Source organism: Enoplosus armatus, chromosome 21 (assembly GCF_043641665.1).
Source record: "Enoplosus armatus isolate fEnoArm2 chromosome 21, fEnoArm2.hap1, whole genome shotgun sequence".
NCBI classification, from domain to species: domain Eukaryota; kingdom Metazoa; phylum Chordata; class Actinopteri; order Centrarchiformes; family Enoplosidae; genus Enoplosus; species Enoplosus armatus.
Genome location: NC_092200.1, coordinates 12,364,023 through 12,381,990, shown reverse-complemented (window position 1 = coordinate 12,381,990; position 17,968 = coordinate 12,364,023). Strand labels below are relative to the sequence as shown.

At 39.9% G+C, this 17,968-nt stretch overlaps 3 protein-coding genes across 4 annotated transcripts in view; 1 reads left to right on the top strand and 2 right to left on the bottom strand.

Annotated features, from left to right (window-relative positions):
- Positions 1-1,752: 1,752 nt before the first annotated feature.
- On the bottom strand, positions 1,753-3,408 carry gpr141 (G protein-coupled receptor 141). Its single transcript, XM_070928589.1, has 2 exons — positions 3,388-3,408; positions 1,753-2,712 (listed from the first exon to the last, which is right to left on the bottom strand). The coding sequence occupies exon 2, from the start codon at positions 2,710-2,712 to the stop codon at positions 1,753-1,755; it is 960 nt and encodes a 319-aa protein (XP_070784690.1). The 5' UTR covers positions 3,388-3,408.
- A 1,259-nt stretch (positions 3,409-4,667) lies between these two features.
- pign (phosphatidylinositol glycan anchor biosynthesis, class N) lies at positions 4,668-15,734 on the bottom strand. Its single transcript, XM_070928208.1, has 28 exons — positions 15,508-15,734; positions 15,195-15,316; positions 14,910-15,008; positions 14,576-14,682; positions 14,091-14,215; positions 13,831-13,961; positions 13,534-13,653; positions 13,269-13,309; positions 13,079-13,138; positions 12,775-12,867; positions 12,402-12,457; positions 12,024-12,102; positions 11,714-11,896; positions 11,432-11,571; positions 10,922-11,021; positions 10,633-10,725; positions 9,872-9,963; positions 8,936-9,041; positions 8,743-8,851; positions 8,427-8,529; positions 8,192-8,294; positions 7,663-7,749; positions 7,367-7,422; positions 6,866-6,941; positions 6,626-6,699; positions 6,219-6,261; positions 6,013-6,065; positions 4,668-5,845 (listed from the first exon to the last, which is right to left on the bottom strand). Exons 1-28 carry the CDS (start codon positions 15,732-15,734, stop codon positions 5,722-5,724), a joined length of 2,802 nt encoding a protein of 933 aa, XP_070784309.1. The 3' UTR covers positions 4,668-5,721.
- Positions 15,735-16,968: 1,234 nt separating this feature from the next.
- relch (RAB11 binding and LisH domain, coiled-coil and HEAT repeat containing) overlaps positions 16,969-17,968 on the top strand; it is a 31,844-nt gene continuing 30,844 nt past the window's right edge. For both annotated transcript variants that reach the window (XM_070927939.1, XM_070927938.1), the window contains exon 1: positions 16,969-17,422. In XM_070927939.1, coding sequence (XP_070784040.1) covers positions 16,969-17,422 — 454 coding nt within the window. The remainder of the gene's footprint in view (positions 17,423-17,968) is intronic.

Genomic DNA, 17,968 nt, shown 5'->3' with positions numbered 1-17,968 from the left:
TCTGCTTTTTATTTGTTGCCATGTTGTTCAGGGTTTGCGCAAATGAATAAAAACATGTGAATTAAGTTTATAGTATTAAGTATTAAGTTACACTAGTCAACAACAGCTCAACAGCAGACAGTTTCCTCAAATTTTTTACATGCAGGCCAGAGTGTCACAATATATTATTTTATTATACACTAAGTTATTTGTATGTACTTTCAGTGGTAGTATCATATTGGTAGTGCATCAGAGGAGAAAAACACAATGCGGCTGTATTACCTTCTTGCTTAGCACTATGTTGCTCTGTAACACTGCTCTTGATACAGATTACGTCCTTGCACAGATGAAATGGGTTACCACATGATCTCTGCAGCACAGCGTGCGTGACAAAGTGAGTCTATCTTATCTGTTTACATAAAATGCTGTCTGCGGACAGAGAGGCGAGAATACTGTGTCATTGAATACACTGGACAAAACACAACAGAAATTCTAGCAGACTTGAACAACCACACACAGTATATTTGCTACAATTCAAAAGTACAGCAGCTCTGGTTACTGGACATATCGCAGCAACTGAATTGTGTGTGAAGGGGGATTACCACCATATTACCACCAAAATACAAAACCACGTGATTTAGCAGAACACGTTACTAAACTTCCTTTAGAAACTGCTAAAGGTAAGCTTCACTTCCTCCACAAAGGCAACAACAGACTTTGTAATTCTTACAGCCAATGTGGATATTTTGTATTTCAAAGACAATATACTTCACAGGAGCAGTTTGACTTACCTGTGTTTCTGTTTCCGTCTGGGATGTGCATTTATCCAGGTGTACCGTCGTACTCCGGTAGTGAGCAGCCCCTCAGTGCGACATTAGTCTGAGTGACACTAAGAATGGGAAAATGGTAAAAGTCTTCGACAACATTAAAAGGGAAGGTTGGAGAGCCTAGCAGCCTATAATTCATGGACCGACACATTGGATGGCGCCACCATAGCCCTGTCATTAGATCGATTTACTAAACAAACTCAAAGTAGGGTGGAGATGTTAAACAGTAACCCAGCGCCATAAAAACCAAAAGGAAAAGGATCACCAGGTGTGTGTGTTTGTGTGCGTATGTGCATGTCAGCCAGGGCCACCTCCGATGGCAGAGGGTAAGAGATCCAAGAGGTTTGAGGTAATGTTTCACAAAATAATGGTGAAAAAGTAACAATTTTAGACATTTATTTGTCATCTCAGCTGTGGAGCTGAACACTTCAACTATGTACAGTACACAGAGGTTATGTGTTAGCAAATACAGTGAAATATATTTATTTTCCATTTTCACTCACATCAAGTCTTAAATCTTTCACATTAAGCACTTAAAGATCAATGGCACAATCTTGCATTACAGATTCCGAGTTTGAAGCCTGTGCAGTATATACAAAGACCAGCAGATGGCAAGAGTTCATTCATTTTGAGTCAAAAGCCAAAGACAGCTTCCTGTCATGTCAAATTCTTTCAATATTTTGATCAGTGAAGGAACAGTTTGAGGGATGCGTTTAATGGGTCACATTATAAAAAAAAAGTGGAGAGGGTGCACTTTAAAGTTTCTCTTAATCTGCTTTAATGATTGTTCTTATGTGCTTTCAAATAGATGTTATATCCTATTCTCTGCTTTTATGGAGCAAATGTCTCATTAAAAAGTTTGCAATAAAGAACTGTAAAGTAAAATGAAGTTACAAAATAAAGCAAATAAACACGCACACACACACACATCGCATCAACAGTTTTTTTAGATAGCCTTTCGCGGGAAGCACATGTAGCAGGTTCTCTTCCCCAAGAAGGTGAGCATGTCCAAACAGTTAAAAGTGGTCAGACTCAAAAACACCTCATTGACATTCTGCAGTTCAATGTGTTCTAAGTAATTCAGCCGGAACAAGTGGTAGGGAATGAAGCAGACCACCATGATGAGGGCAAAGCACAGACTCTTCAGCTGAGCCCCAAAGTCTTGCTGAGAGGTGCATCCCTGGCGATGCTTCCTGTATAAATCTCTTAGGACATTGGCCTGGAGGGCTGTCAGCACGGTGGCCACCACTATGATCAATGTGCTTATGATGTAGTTGAACACCTTGGCACCGGACTTAATGTTTACGCCAAACTTGAAGCAATGTGTTGCAGTGGTATTTGCGTTGCCCAAAAAGTTTTCCTCATCGGTTTTGCCATAGGAGAAGTAGATTATGCAAGGGACCACGACAAGCACCACCATCCACACCACAACGCTTACAATGAGTGCATGAATCCTCTGGAAGTAGGCCACCTGCTCAGCTTTGTGGTAGAATGTCATCAGGCGCGTGATGAGGATGATCACATAGAAGATAAAAGACATGTACATGTGGATGTGGATCATGCCGCTGATCACTTTACACCACCCGTGGCCCAGGCTCCAGTTGTGAGTTGCGTAATAGTAAATCCGGAAGGGCAAGGTGAGAAGGAAGGTGAAGTGGGTGAAGATGAGGTTGAGGACAGCGATGGAGGTGATGGACGTAGAGCTGGACTTCATAATGTGCATCATCAGGCTCAGGCTGATGGTCCCGATGAGTAGAACCAAAGAGTAGATGGCCAGGAGGACTGTGTGGTACTCATCAGTATTTTTATCATCATCCGGTAGCTTTGAGGTTGTGAGTAAGGAGCTTGTGGTCATCATGGAGCTCATGGCCATGGATAGCTGGCTTTGGGTTACCATGGAAGCCATCTTAGATAGAGAGAGGGTGGAACATCAGACAAGAGGCAAAGAGAACGAGGGAAATGGACACAGAACGCTGAAGAATTAGAGATAGTGATAGAGAAAAAGATCAGAAAAGTGTTCATTATTTCTTCCATTTTTTCCCCCTGTTAAAGTATGTTTTGGGGGGAGTTTTTCCATATCCAAAAGGAGGATCTAAAGATAGAGGCTGTCACATGCTGTACAAACTCTAAAGCCCCAAATTTGTGATATAATTAAAACTGACTTGACTCCAGAAACAGGAATAACAGAAACAAAGAGAAACAGAGAAAGATTTAACTGATTTAACTAACTCAAGACACAACACCGCATACATTTAAATATGTTACTGATACTACATGTTGCTCATATGTGGTCACATAATCCAGATTAAAACATTAATCAGAGTATAATTTTAGTTTGACATGCTGTCTTGCATATCTTCAAGTCGTTACATAGGTGACATATTACTGGTTTAACAGGAAATGGGACTAAAAACAAACTAAAAAGAACTAAAATGAAAAATGACACCATTTAAATATTGTGAAGTTTAGAAATGAATACATTGTTCACAGTTTAATTATTACCAACAATGCTGCAGTGCAATGTGCGTCATGAATGAACATAAAGTCAAAAACCAGAGAGTTTAGCAGTAGATTTACGTACCTTTTGGCTTGAAGAACTGGCTGCCGAGTGCTCTTGTGGAAAATAAGGCATTCAATGACGTGTATGTCCTCTACGATACATCACATTATCTCCATCAAGCAACAGTTACATTTTCACAATGTGACGGCAAGCATGGGAAAAGAATGTCTGTGTGTGTCTCCCTTTCTGCTTGGATGCATGTGTGCATATGCTTGTGTGTGTGTGTGTGCAAATGTGTGCCAACGCTGTGTGGAAGTTAAGGTTATGAAAATTAACATCCAGTTTTGCATATTGTTTGTGCATTGCGTGTATGTGTATGTGTTTCTGTTTGAGTGTATGTGCTCTGTCAGAAACAGAAGGTGATTGCACACACATGTCAGCCCAACCACAGAGCTGGTTGCTTCCTCCTTAGTGGCCCCTACAAACACCAGTTATTTTGTAGCTGCGATATTCACCTCAATACAAACCTTTAGAAGGTGATGTGGTACTTTACACAGAGTGAATGCCTTATAGAACTGCTGATAGGGGAATAGAGGAAAGTGAAGTGAAAGGTGCAGGTGAGTGCAGGTACCTATAGTACGTCTTTAGGGTTATAAGGTTTGCCATTACAGAGGTAGATGACCTCTTACATATATCCCATATTACCAGAGGACTAAACAGCATAATGAAGCAAAATCAGCTTGAAACCCAAACTATGTACTCCACACAGGCATACATCTTAATCAGTTCAACAAACAGTAATTTACATTTACAAGACATTTAAAAAAAAAAAATCATTTTCTGCAGAAGTCAAGTTTGTCTTGTGTTGAGCTGCTCTGCCACAAACATCTCAGATGCTGTTCAAATTTTACTTATTCACTTCTCTTAAAATATTGAAGTACACATTAAAAGTAGACATCTGCTGTATGTTACACTATCTAGTCAAAGTATTGACTCATTCAAAAAAGAGAAGAAGTGGGAGAGGATGTGGTAATGCTAGCTGTGATCTTGACAACTGAGCACTAAGTTATAGAAGACATATACTCCAGCTAGGCCTTTTAGCACGAAAATATATCGACAACTTATTTATTGCCATTTTCAGAGAAAAACTCACTGCCTTTACCGACACAGGGACGTAGAGGGAAACTCCTTGGAAACCCAAACCACAGATCGAGGTGACACCTTTTTCTTAATGTATCAGTGATAGTTTGGGAATGGGAGTTTGTTCAGTACATGCAGCAAACGTTAACCTACTTTGTCATTCACAGTAATGTCCTATGGGTTAATCTGGTGGGGAAACAATGTCACACATCAGAACAACTTATTTTTTTATTTTAATACATACTAACTGCAGGCTTTTTGCAACACATCTCAACATTCTTAGTTACAGACATGGAGTTTCCAAGTGCAACCATAATCTGCTGGCAACTGGGTACTCAAGCTCTACTGGGGGCTACAGGACTTGCACCTTGACTGCAGTTGTTTTAGGGGATTTCTATTTTAATGTCCCATCTAGATTATCTAAGCCCAGTCCAGGGCTACAGTTACCCTGATGTACAAACACAGAGCACAACAACTATACTGGCAGCTGGTTTAATGCTGTTAATGGTTGTACAACACACAGGTCCCTGTTTCCATTCCACTCCTTCTGTTTTATTGGTCCACACATAGTCACAATAAATTAAAATCCCCTTTCCTTCAAAACAATGATATGCTTTACAGGAAATAGTGTTACATACTTAAAGAGTCATCAGGTTCCCATTCTTTGGTGGATCATAAATCAGCACCCTTGGCAAAGGCATAATTCACAGTCAAATATTCAAGTGGCCTTAGTCAATTCATCAATGATTAATGCAAAGACAATGTGGCAGAAACAGAGACGGAGCGTACAAACGAATACAGTGCAAACAGTACTGTGCAAAAGTCTTTGGCCACTCTGGAAACCATTTATCTAAGCAGTAAGTGTTTATCCACGAGGGAAGTCTTGATTACTTTCAAATCATTCATTACTTAAAATCACACTGTGACACTGAAGTAAAAACAAACAAACAAACATTAATACAAGGAAGACAACAATTGTTTAGAAGAACTGAGGATTTTCGTCTGAGAATGTAAACCTGAAGTAATCCTCTATGGTAGACTGTCATGTCATTTTCAAAGGTCATGAGGTAAATTCTTCAAGCAGTTCTGAGAAGACAAGTGGTGTGAGAGTTTTGCACAGTACTGTACAGTATATTGAGTCCTAAAACAATATTCCATATCTTATAAAAACAAACTCCAGTTTAACAAGGCAAATGCCAAATGAAGCATATCTAAAAAAAATAAATAAATACTTAACATTTCGTTTAACCACCATTTAACCACAAACACCTTTATTTAGGGGAAGTGCATCTTGGGTCTCCTCCACAGGATGAGTCTTCGTGAGGTGAAGATGTGTGTAACCACACTGAGCAACATCAGGAAGATGGTCATCGACATCACTATCACATAATGGCTAATGCTGCCAGAGACAAAGAAACAAGTTTATCATGTTTGTCTGTACGTGTGTGCCTCACAGATACCATTGAAAGAGTGGCTGAAAGAAGGCACAAGGAAGAAGGAGGGGTAGTGTGTGTATGAGTCAAGTTATTCATTAGTAAGTAATTAAATATTTCCAAGTTAAGTTACCTTGTGCCAATGTCCAACCAGCTGCCGTAGTCCTGCACTAAGAAGAAAAAGTGCTGAGGAGAGGAAGAGCGAGTGAGTTAAAAATGTATTGTGCGAGTTTCACATCCAGTCTACTTAAGAAAAAAATCCTTTTGAGAAAGAGTCACAGTCACAGTGCATCTTTAACCCAACATTCAACCAGAACAAACTCACAGGAAATGCCTTACCAGAGCCATCAAGTCTGAGATGACCAGGACAATGAGGAACAAACTGGAAAAGAAGAACAGACAAAAGCACCGGATGGAAAGCATTACAAGCAATCATGTTAAAAACATCCACAACAACACACATTTATTTCATGTACAGCATGGACACTATACCGACACCCTCTTCACACAGAAAATAAATAAATTAAGTTATTTAAAGATTTATGGCTGTATCAACTTTAAAACTTTATAGTGTAACAAAGTGACATGCAACCTTCTGTTGGCAGGTGTCTGTGAGGCCATCACAGGCCTGCCACGGAGAGCAGATGTCGTGGTTTATATGTACTCGACGAACTGTACATTAACCCCACGACCACAAGAGAAGATTAAGGTTTGTGACTGAACTGATTCTGTAGTGAATGAGTTACCTTCTTGATGAGAGCTGTGTTGCGACTTGGATGGTCTCAAATGTACACATTACTATTATGAATGGAATGATAACCTGGAAGACCAAAAGGACAACACGTTCAAGATTTTATGAAGAAGTCCAGAAAAATATAATTCATAGAGGATGATGTGGCTAACATTTTATTCTCTCTATTACAAATCAAGATTGTATTACGATACACAGCTGTTTATACCATAAACAGAAAGTGTTAATATGGTACCTTCCACATCATCAGCCCTCCCATGATGAAGGGGTTGAAGACAGTGAGGAAACAGTAAACAGATGCTGGGTCAAAACTAGAAAAAAGGAGAAAGAAGTGGAGGAAGTGACTACAGATGGCTGAAAATGTACAGAATCGTTAATTATTCTGAGTACAAATCTGTCTCTGGTATATAGATTAGATTTATTGATGACTTTCCAGAGTTTTACAGTACATAGTGACATACTGTGTGTGGTGCAATGTAAAACAACCTAACATCAAGAGACTAGCTGCTCTAAACAATGCAAATAATACACAGACAGTGTATGTTTTCACAGATCACTTATTTCCTTCCTGTATTCAAATGAAAAAGCACATCAATGAGACTCATGCCAGGATATTCACTTCACTCAGCCTGGTACAGCCACCCCCTCCCCTGCACAAACACAACTTCCTGCCATTTATGCACAAAACACACACGCACACACACACATATATATGTAAATACACAAGTGTACATACCTGTTAATGGAAGCTATGTTCCCTGTGCCGAAGAAAGCTGTTATTATAAAAAATACCTGAAGAAAATGCATAGTCAAGGAAAGACTTGAAGCATGCGTTAAATGAATCAGTTCATTATTTGTAATTATACGCTTCAAACATCAAAACATTTTATCTTTAACTCTGAAAAAGATTGGATATAGTTTGGCCTGAAAAACACCTGCAGATTCCATTGAGACAGAAGCACTGCTTCCACATACGCTGGTCAGTTGGGTTTTGTGCTTCAGCTAATGTCACTGTTGCAAATATGTGGATACAAAAAAATAAGATCTTCTGATATCATCCAACTTCAGTTGTCGGATCTTGGTGATGTCGATGTTTGCAGAGAAATCAATAGTGGAGAGCTGAAAGAAAAAAAACACACAAAAGCATGCCCATACATGCGCGCATACACCCATTCACACACATGCATAGAGACACCCAAACACATGATAATGATCAGTGAGTATTGAGACATTACGTACATTATTACATTACACTTCAAAGATTAAAGGAGTGAATAGTAGATACAATTCACACCAGAACACTTCAGAAAAGATAAGAGGCTTCTGAATATATATATATTCATATAAAATCTATACAAACATGTGAAAATAAGATCAAATAGACTGTTGTTGTAGCAGTTTTACATTAAAAAATACATTTAATACAATCTGATACAAGCTTACAGTGCAATAAATAAAAGACACACACTTGTCTGGCTATCGGCATTTGCATCTCATTTTCTCATGCAGTTTATGCTGCTCTACCAAATCGTTTGGTAACGCACACACTTAGTGGTTCTACCTCTTGTCTGCCAGAGACACCCTGAGCGAGCATAGCTTCCTGTTCAATGTTGATCCACACAAACATCAACCAAGAGAACACAGGGGGGAACAAGGCCTCTGAGCTGGGAGGGGGAAAACACACACATTAGAAATGTGATCATTTTGTAGCTTTGCTGTGGTAATAAAACTCAACACAAGACATAATGTGACGTGTTAGTGCAGCTGCATGATGTGTGTGTAATATCTTGTCTTACCCGGTACTGAGCAGCAGGTATGTGGCTGTGAGAGAGAGGAATATGCTAAGGAGTCGATGGAAAAGACGTGTAGAGCTCAGCAATGGAACCAGCATAGAAGACACTGAGAAAAGAGAAGAGACCGGAGAGGTGTATATAGTACAGGATGCGACATTTTAACCATAACCTCTTACCTTTATAAAGTTCATTTAATGAGATGGTATATAGCCGTGGCTAAAACAATCCATGAACATTAATGATATTGGATACTGTAAGATACTGAACATGGACAGATTCCAAGTATCTTGTGCTCACTGACACAAACCCACACACCTACCTAATGTTGCCCAGCTGATGATTTGATTAAAAAGTGGCAGGCCCTGTTTCCGCTGTAGGCTGGAGTGCGTGAGGGATGGCACGTACGCACACATTGCCACATGGAGCATCTGTCGAGTTTGACAGGTCATAAATTATTTTTAGAAGATGCAGTGACACAAACACAACACAAACACACACACACAACATGTTACCTGGGTGACAAACTGCTGTCGGTCACTAAGGTGCAGCGGTGTTCTGTGTCGTGATGACCAGAGGTAACAGGCTGAAGTGAAGAGAGTGAGTAGACCTGCGCAGGTACTGAGCAAACAAACATCACGTGTTACCTTATTATTATAGACATGTTCATAGCATACAGTTTAATGCTGCACATGTATGTTAGGTAAAGATACTGCTGTTAATTAGCAGTTTATTTGAATGAGATTCTCTGTCTCTGACTCCTCCATTAATCAGAATACAATATCATGAGGTTTTTCGGCCAGATAGTTAAAGGGGAACTACACCAATTTTACATATATTCAGTTTGCTTGTGAAAGTAGTCATATGTCTTCTGTGGCTCTAGATGAGGCTTTGTCAGGTCTGCGAAAATAGCCCAGATGATGTCACCAGGGTTATCTCGGCTTGGTCTTGAACACTTTTTCAGGATTATTTGGTCAAATCAACAACAAATTGTAATTTAAAACTGACAAAATAGGTCACTGAAGTTTACATGCTTACATGTGTGATCATTTTTGACAAATTTATTGCAAAACGATGCAACAAGGAAGACAATTGTTTAGAAGAACTGAGTATATCTGTGTATGTATGTGTGTGTGTGTATGTATTCTAATTGGATTTTACAAACATACGTACATGTGATCTTGCATATGTTTGTCACATTTTGATAAACATATATTGATATCGGAAAAATATTTGTATTCATATTGTGATATTTATTCCAACAATATTCCCCCTCCCTAAATGATTTCTAGCAAACAAATTTCACCACTCTGTGATGACGTTTCGACATGTTTCTTGTGATGACAAGATTTCTCAAGTATAGAGAAAATTTTTTCCTTGTAACTGACCTGAATCTGGTGACAGTGTGGTGAATATTCTGATAAATGTAAGCAAATACAGGAAACACTCACACCAGATGTATGTTAGGCTCTCTGCCCACAACAGGCATCAGGGGGAAAGCAGCCAAACACAGACAGCCCAGAAACCAGCTCAATGAACGGAACTACACAGGGACAGACAATGAGTTCATATAGTTGGATACTTTATGTGATAATATAACAAACTAGATAATTACCTCACAGTAGACTGATGACAAAGAAGTGCACAACAAACCACTTTCTTTCATTCATTTTTGTGCATCAAAATGATCATTTACTATAATAATTTTCTTTATATCATTGTAGTGATCCAAGAAAGAAAAGATAAATGATTTTAGGTCACAATTCTATCAGGACACTGAAAAGAGACAGCAAAGAGTGCGTGATGTGTCAAATCATATGGTCACATTTCGTTATGGAAATCTAAGAAGAATGAAAAAGCTTTAATCATTGATCTAAACATAAAAAATATATTTTTATTCATCAGAGTACTGTCTAAATAACAAAAATATAAAAGACAGAAATAGTTAGAGGATAGACAGAAAATGTGTCTTTTCTATCTATTATTCCTATTTCATCATCTATTGACTGAATTTGTGTCCAAAACTTCCAGGAGACACATTATTTTCCAAAACCTATTCAGGTGTGATAATCAAAATATTCAAATATCACAACTTTTCCTGGTTTACTGCGAGTGCAGGAGCTATGATGTGTGACAAAGTTACACATCATGGCTCCTGCACTCACAGTAAACCAGGAAAAGTCGTGATCAACATGATCTGTGACCTGGTTACCTTGGCCCTGCCAAAGAGTCCCGACAGGAAGGGCCAGAGAGAGAGGACAGCCAGGCCCACTGTCAGCATGATGCGATGGAAGAAACTCACCACCTGGGGGCAGCAAGGGGAAATTGTCACGGTACAGAGAAACCTCATACTGTGCTCCATGAGCCCTATGCATTGTGAACTATTTGTAACATGTACTGTATTTGAAAGTCTGCTAAAGGCTTGTAAGTAACGCTGTATCAGTGTACTGAAGCAGAAATATGCCTCTAACTGCACATTAGAAGACATTAAAGACACCTACCAGTAGCTCGATCCCAAACGCCACCAGCACAAAATAGCCAAAACATTTCCACAGTGGCAGAGATGGAACTGAGAGAATCAAATCTGTCAGAGTTCCAGACCTAAAATGGATCATTAAGGAAATTATTTTTCCTGCCATAAAAGAGAGAAAAGAAAGAAAAGTGCAAAGACCGTCTTTTTATCCATTTACAGAGGAGAAACATGAATAGATATAACACCACTTCAAAGGATCTAATTAACACCTCTCTGCAGCTGGGACAGACATGCATGAACAAGTGTGTGTGAGGTCAATGATATCCAATGAAAAACTGCTATATTCATTGATTGTTGAGATCTCCACTGATGTGTTTTGAGATTTGCTGACATCCTGTGTCTATGTGTGGCGTTTGCTCTAGCACACTCTGAGAATAGCATACAGGAACTGCACACATTTGTTTGATGAGACGGTAATGCATGTGTGCGGATGTGTTTCATGTCATTTTACATTTTCTCAAATGTGTGTGTTACTCACTCCTTAAGGACAGAGTACCATACAGGAACAGGCAGCAGGCAGTAAATATAGTAGGTAACGGGGCTCCTTTGGATAAGCAGGAACACAGTGATCACCACTGTCACACACATACACAGCCTCGCCAGGGTATGGCTGGGAATCTGCACACACACACACACACACACACACACACATACACACACACTTAACTTAATGAGACATTCAAGTTTCATAAACTTGTTTGGGTGGAAGGAATCTTTAGATGCAAGAAAAAGAAAGAGGGATTATAGTATGTGCCCTGACCTGTTTGAGGAGACTGGGGTGTCTGTTGAGGCTGGCATGAGTCTTCAGTATGACTAGGACAACATATGATGTCCAGCCTACAAATCCCAGCACCACACTACAACCCAGAAAGAACCTGTCATAGGTGTGGTAGTAGACCAGGCCCTCCAGAGCATGGGATATCAGAGACTGGCACAGAGAGATCTGACAAGAGACAGATGAGGGGAAATGAAAGAAAGTGCTTTAGCAAAATAGAAAGTGGAAAGAAGATAAATCTAAAATTGTTAATTTACCTATAAGCTGCAGACTTATTCTTTTTCCAAATACTCACAGCATCGTCATACTTCTCCAGCTGAATCAGTATTCTTGCCTGGTGGATGAACTCAGCTTGTTGTGACTCAGTCAGAAGTCTGGGAAAACAAAGCAATAAAGACTGAGTGCGTGAAATTGCATATAAATGTGGTCTTAAACGTGTTGACCAAATAGAGTGTGCTTCATTTGCCTTTTTTCTATACACATACAACCACGATATTATAAACAATGCATTGCCCTGCTTAACTTTTTGCATAGACCAGCAATAGAATATCTGAGCAACTGTCACCTGGTTAATGTTCTTACTGAAAATATCCCCAAGCCTTGCTCCCTTTTTTCAAAAGAAAAAGTCATGTTATCAATTCACTTCGGTTATTAACCCACATAATGTACTTACTGGTATGGGGTGAAGAGAAATGACAAGGTTGTTTCTTTTTTCTGGGTCATTTTCATCTAAAAAAACATATATAGCTCAGTCACCATGGATTTATATAAGTGGATTAGTGTACTACAACATGTGCCGTAGAACTTAATCATTTTGAAGTTATGAATACATATTACAAATAAATATTACTGCAGATATCTATTAATACCAACATATTAGTATAATTCCAACTGACGATATTGTTACTAATTTATTACCATTAATAACTGCTCATTTACAAAGTTCAACAATGAAGTGATGAGTGATTGTTTTACTGTCCTTTGTAACATACTAATAATCAGCATGTCAGTATCTGCTATTACTGACATGCTGAATGTTTTCATACCTTGAACTGCTCTAGTACTTGAATAGCATTAGTGTACATGCTCTCTGCCTTGAACTGGTCACTGCTGTTAAGGTAGAGAAGAGGTAAAACACCCTGAAGAGACACAAATACACATAAAGATGAACATAAAGTCATGAAATCTGTATCATGATATTTATAGAAAACACTGACACATCATTTCTATTAAATAACTGATTGTCACAGCCAGTGGAGTCAAAACTCATTTTTGACCGCTTTGATACGTACAACTACAACAACGTACAACTTGATAAGATAAAAATGACTGAATCATCTCTTGACTTACAACAGAGTTAACAGGAATAGGCACACCAATGAGAGAAGCCATGAGGGGGGCGATGTCTGCCTGCAGAAAACAATAAAAATATTTCACTTTACTACCTGTTGTTCTGTTATACCACTGCTTTCTTACATTCTCTATTTAGTGGTAATAATTGATGACAGTGACATCATTAAAAAAGGGCCATGGGCCTTACCTGATTGACGTCAACTCTACGTAGGTGCTCCAGTCTCCAATCTGAGAGAAACGACGACAATGTAGACTCAATAAAACATATAGTGTAAAAATTAAAGAAACAGAACATTTGAGTTTTTATGTCAAATAAAATAAAAAATTACACTCTGACTAAAAATAATAATAAAAATAATCCTCCTCCTCTGTGGAGGAGAACTGAAGCTAAAAAAACCTGCTTGAAAGACATTTAAGCAAGCAGCTGTGAGCACAGTTAATGAGTTCAGCACCTTGTAGGTATCCATCGTTGTATGATTGGGGTTCAGTGACTTTGTGGGCGTTATGGACTCCGGCACCCCACACCACTAAAGGGGTGAGTGTCTCAGAGGGATGGCCTGCACCGTGTGAACCTGGAGACATACGCACACAAACACGCAAACATTGAGACATATACACACATCAGCAAATTATATAAAAGACTTCAGTGAATTATGAAGAGGAATATGCTGGAGAACAGATATATATATTTGTTTTTTCAGTGCAGACAGTGAAAAGGCTCACATACACAAACTTTCTCAGACTCTTACCCCAGTTTGTCATGCCATGATCAGAGGTGAACACATAGGACGTCCTGCCATCCTGACCAAAGAAGTCTTCTACTATAGACACCAGCTCAGCTACACCAGTGTCTACTAGGCCAATATTGTCGAGGTACTCCCTACACAAAAGACAAATACAAGATCAAGATAGCAGTACTACTTAAGTGAATTCTGCTTTGGAAGAGTATGTTAATGGAGTGCAATCACATTCAAAATAAATGGCAAAAATAAGAAATCCTCTCTCTTACTGTGACATTGGTCTGTGAGCATGTCCATTTGTGTCGATTCCCAGCAGATGCAGGAAGAAGACATTCTTGTCCTCAAGCAGACTGGCCCTCAGACTAGAGTTAGACTTTGCTGACTGTAAGAATGACTAGAGCAGGGAAAGGAAAATAAACATAGATGGATTATTCAAGATAGCAGTGCGCAAATCCTCACTGATTCTGGTCTGATCTGGTAATTCTGTACATAAACCACTATTTTCCAATAAAGCTTTTAGCAGCCGTACTATAATCTATTGTAATGACTGCATGTGGTTTCACATTGTGACATGATATGCAATATTTGACCACAAATACCACAAACATGACATTATAAAAACACTAACTACATTAAGAATATAAATATGAAATATAAATGATCTTTTAAAACATTTTTATGGCTTAATTAATAGTTATTATCAACAGATTCATCACAACATTCATCATTATTGTTTGTAATTCCACTACCATACTTTGACTTGAGTGAACACCCAGCGGTCCAGCCTGGAGGCATCTGTGGAGGCAAAGTCCTCCTCCTGTGCTGGGTATGTGTGGGTATACACATGGTCTCCACTGGCACCTGGAAGGATCACAGCACGAAATGAGCTTCATTACAAGGATTTTTTTTAAATGTTGTGCTACAATAATCAAAACATTTAAGCAGTAACGAGGAATACAATAAATGTCGTAATACAAGAGTTAAACTCATGTTATTCAAGTACATAAATGAGTTACTAAGCTTAAATTACTTTTGCTTTTATATCGATTTGGCTAGTGGTTCTGAATGTGTTGTGTGTGCATGTGTACCTTTGGCAAACATAGGCAGAATGTCAGGGCTGCCCCAGCACCAGGTGTGTCGGCTCTCATTAAACACTGAGTCAAAGTCTACAGGATTCTCCTTCCACCCTGAACACACACACACACACACACACACACACACACACAAAAAGGTCAATACACTTGCAATCACAAACAGACAAAACAGTAGTCACCCAAACATACACATACACAAGTATATGAGTGTCAAACACTCTCAGTAATTAATTTTTCACATAGCCTTTCCTGTATCAACATGCACTGATGCACACATACCTTTAGCAACAGCACTAACATCCTCATAGAAGCCTGCGATAAGAGCAACATGACCGGGACGAGACTCAGTGGGCACGTGGGTGTGGGACACACCCCAGGTACCCCTCTCCTCTATCACACTCCTGATATTGAGAAACACACATATAGACATGCACACACAAACACCAGATCGGAGTTATGAACAAAGCTTAAGAAAAGACCCAGTATAACAGTCACACACACACACAGTCATTGCGGATATATACATAGTTTGCTGTATTAATTCATATACACACTACATCAAAATTCACTATTCTGTATCAATTTCCCCAACCTCAAGTATGGGGCCCTGGATGAGCCGTTGGGGAGGAGTGTGAAGAGACTGTCTGCTCTGAGACCATCAGCCACCATTAACACCAGTCTGGAGGCAGGGGGTGGCAATGGTGTGGCCTGGGGTGTCATTCCATGGACCAGGGGAGAGGTGAAGTAGATGTCAAAGATAGAGAGGAAGAAGACCACGTGGACTGTCAGTCCAACCAGGAAGAAGGTGATCATCCTCATTTTGAGTGTCAACACCGAGCTAGGTCTGCAGAGAAACCAGGGAGGGACGGAGACGGAGGAGGGAAGATTTCATGTGTTTGCAGGTGAAAGAAGGTGAGAATAAGAAGAGACCAAAATAAAGACAGAATAAAAATGACTGAAGCAAATATGGACAAAGATAGAGTTGTACAGTTTAACAACCTAACATTGCATACAGGGTTAAGAATTTAGTTCAAATAGAGAGGGCGGCATTAGGCAGGTTCAGTATACTATAGATTGGCTAAGTCAAAGTATGTATCATGTCAAGACTGCTTAAGGACTGGGGTAAGCCTTCTGTCGCCATATGCCATTGGCCAATGTGCAGAAATAATGACTTTAATTGTTAGTTCGGTAACATACATTTCAATGGTAAGTTACACATTGCGCCAGCAGATTAGCAGCCAAATCAGATACACTTTGCAAAAAGTCTTACCTGTATGCAACAGTGGAATCTGCCCATAAAAAACGGGGGACGCTGTCTTGTTGATTAATGAATGGGAGAGCAGAACTATCTACTAAGTTACCATTTCAACCATTCACCCGATTTAGCTTCCATTGTATCCTCGTAGGTGACCAATTATATATCCAGACAACCGGACAGATTAAGGCGTTGTTGTGCGAAACAAGATCAACGTAATCTTTAAGTGCGTCCTTTTACAAAACCAACTGTCAGTCTTTCTAAGAAGATTAGTACAAGAAATTCAGGCACCATGAGCATCCACTTCCTTGTTGTGACTGACGTTTTACGTTGACGTGTGTACTTTGCAGCCGAATTGTGGGTGCTGTAGTTCAATGTTTTATTTCCAGTGAGCTTTCTTTTAAACTGTACCTCTCTCAAAACGCTTTTTAATAAAAACTAATTTATTGAGTTCTATTATTTAACAATATGTGTTACCGTGCAGTTTCACTGGAAATTGATATTTTCACAGTCTGTGGTTCTTTTATAACACATTAGCTAGCATAGGCTATCAGCTGTCAAATGTGCCCTGCCTAGTTTTCCTTTTTGTCGAGCCGGTATCCAATAATTTTCTATTATCCCATGAAAGAGGCGGGCTTTGGGAAAACGTCTCTCAGGTTTGGCCAATCACAGCTTCGCATTCTTTCCCCCTTGTCAAAGCCACCTAACAAACCTTAGCTAGCTTAATATCCATTCAGGAAGAAGCGGGTCTGGTTAGCTTAGCTAGCTCAGATTGCTAAAAACCTTTATAGTGCAAAAATGGCGTCGGTCAACCCGTTTAATCTCAGTGATTCTGAGGAAGAGGCTGAACGGCGCCCTAATGAAACAGTTGACACAGAGAGAAGCCCGAGTGACGGGGCGCCAGGGCCGCCGCCAGGCAATCCATTCTCTCCGTCTGCGGACGCCGAGCCTCCGACGCTCCTGCTGTCTAGCAACCGCACAAGCCCCAGCGCTGAGGGCATATCGGTCTCGGTTGCGGCCACCTCCGCTATGGCAGGCGGCGCCGATACACGGGTATCTGTGGATGTTATTGCTGCTCAGCTATTACGGGACCAATACATTCTAACGGCCCTGGAGTTTCACACCGAACTGCTGGAAGCAGGCAGAGAGCTTCCGAGGCTGAGGGATTATTTCTCCAACCCTGGCAACTTCGAGCGACAGAGCGGCACTCCGCCTGCCAAGGACCAGGTACTCGGACCTGGAGGACCACTGAGTAAGTAACGCTAGCTGCTTCCATTGATAGTCACGTAACTCTAGCTGTCAGCTAGCTCTGTCTTTAATGCTGCATTACACAAAGTTAGCCCACTAGCTAGCTAATGTTAGCTTAAAACATCGGATTTGGAAGCCAATCGATCTTGATATATCCGCTTGCTGCACCTGCTCTCCCGGTGAAGGGCCCGCAGCCAACAAGCAGGTTATTGTGGGTCAGCTGTCAGAGCATCACAGAATCACATAAATGTGATTAGGCTAAACCATACTATCTAACTGGATGAGGTGGATGCGTAATATTATGATAGACCGATAGTGATCATCCTAGTGATGAATTGATCCCTGTACGAAAATACACTTTAGGCCAGAGAGAGGTCAGAGGTCAGGATCAGTTACAGAGAAGGAAAAAGAAAGTTAACAGAAGGCTTGTACAACGTGCTTTTGCATTATTGTATTTAAGTGCAGTCATACCAATATAGCAATTTTGAATTTGAAGAAAAGGCTACTGTTGTTAGGAATTTAGTATCTTGCTAACGAGGATACAGTAGGG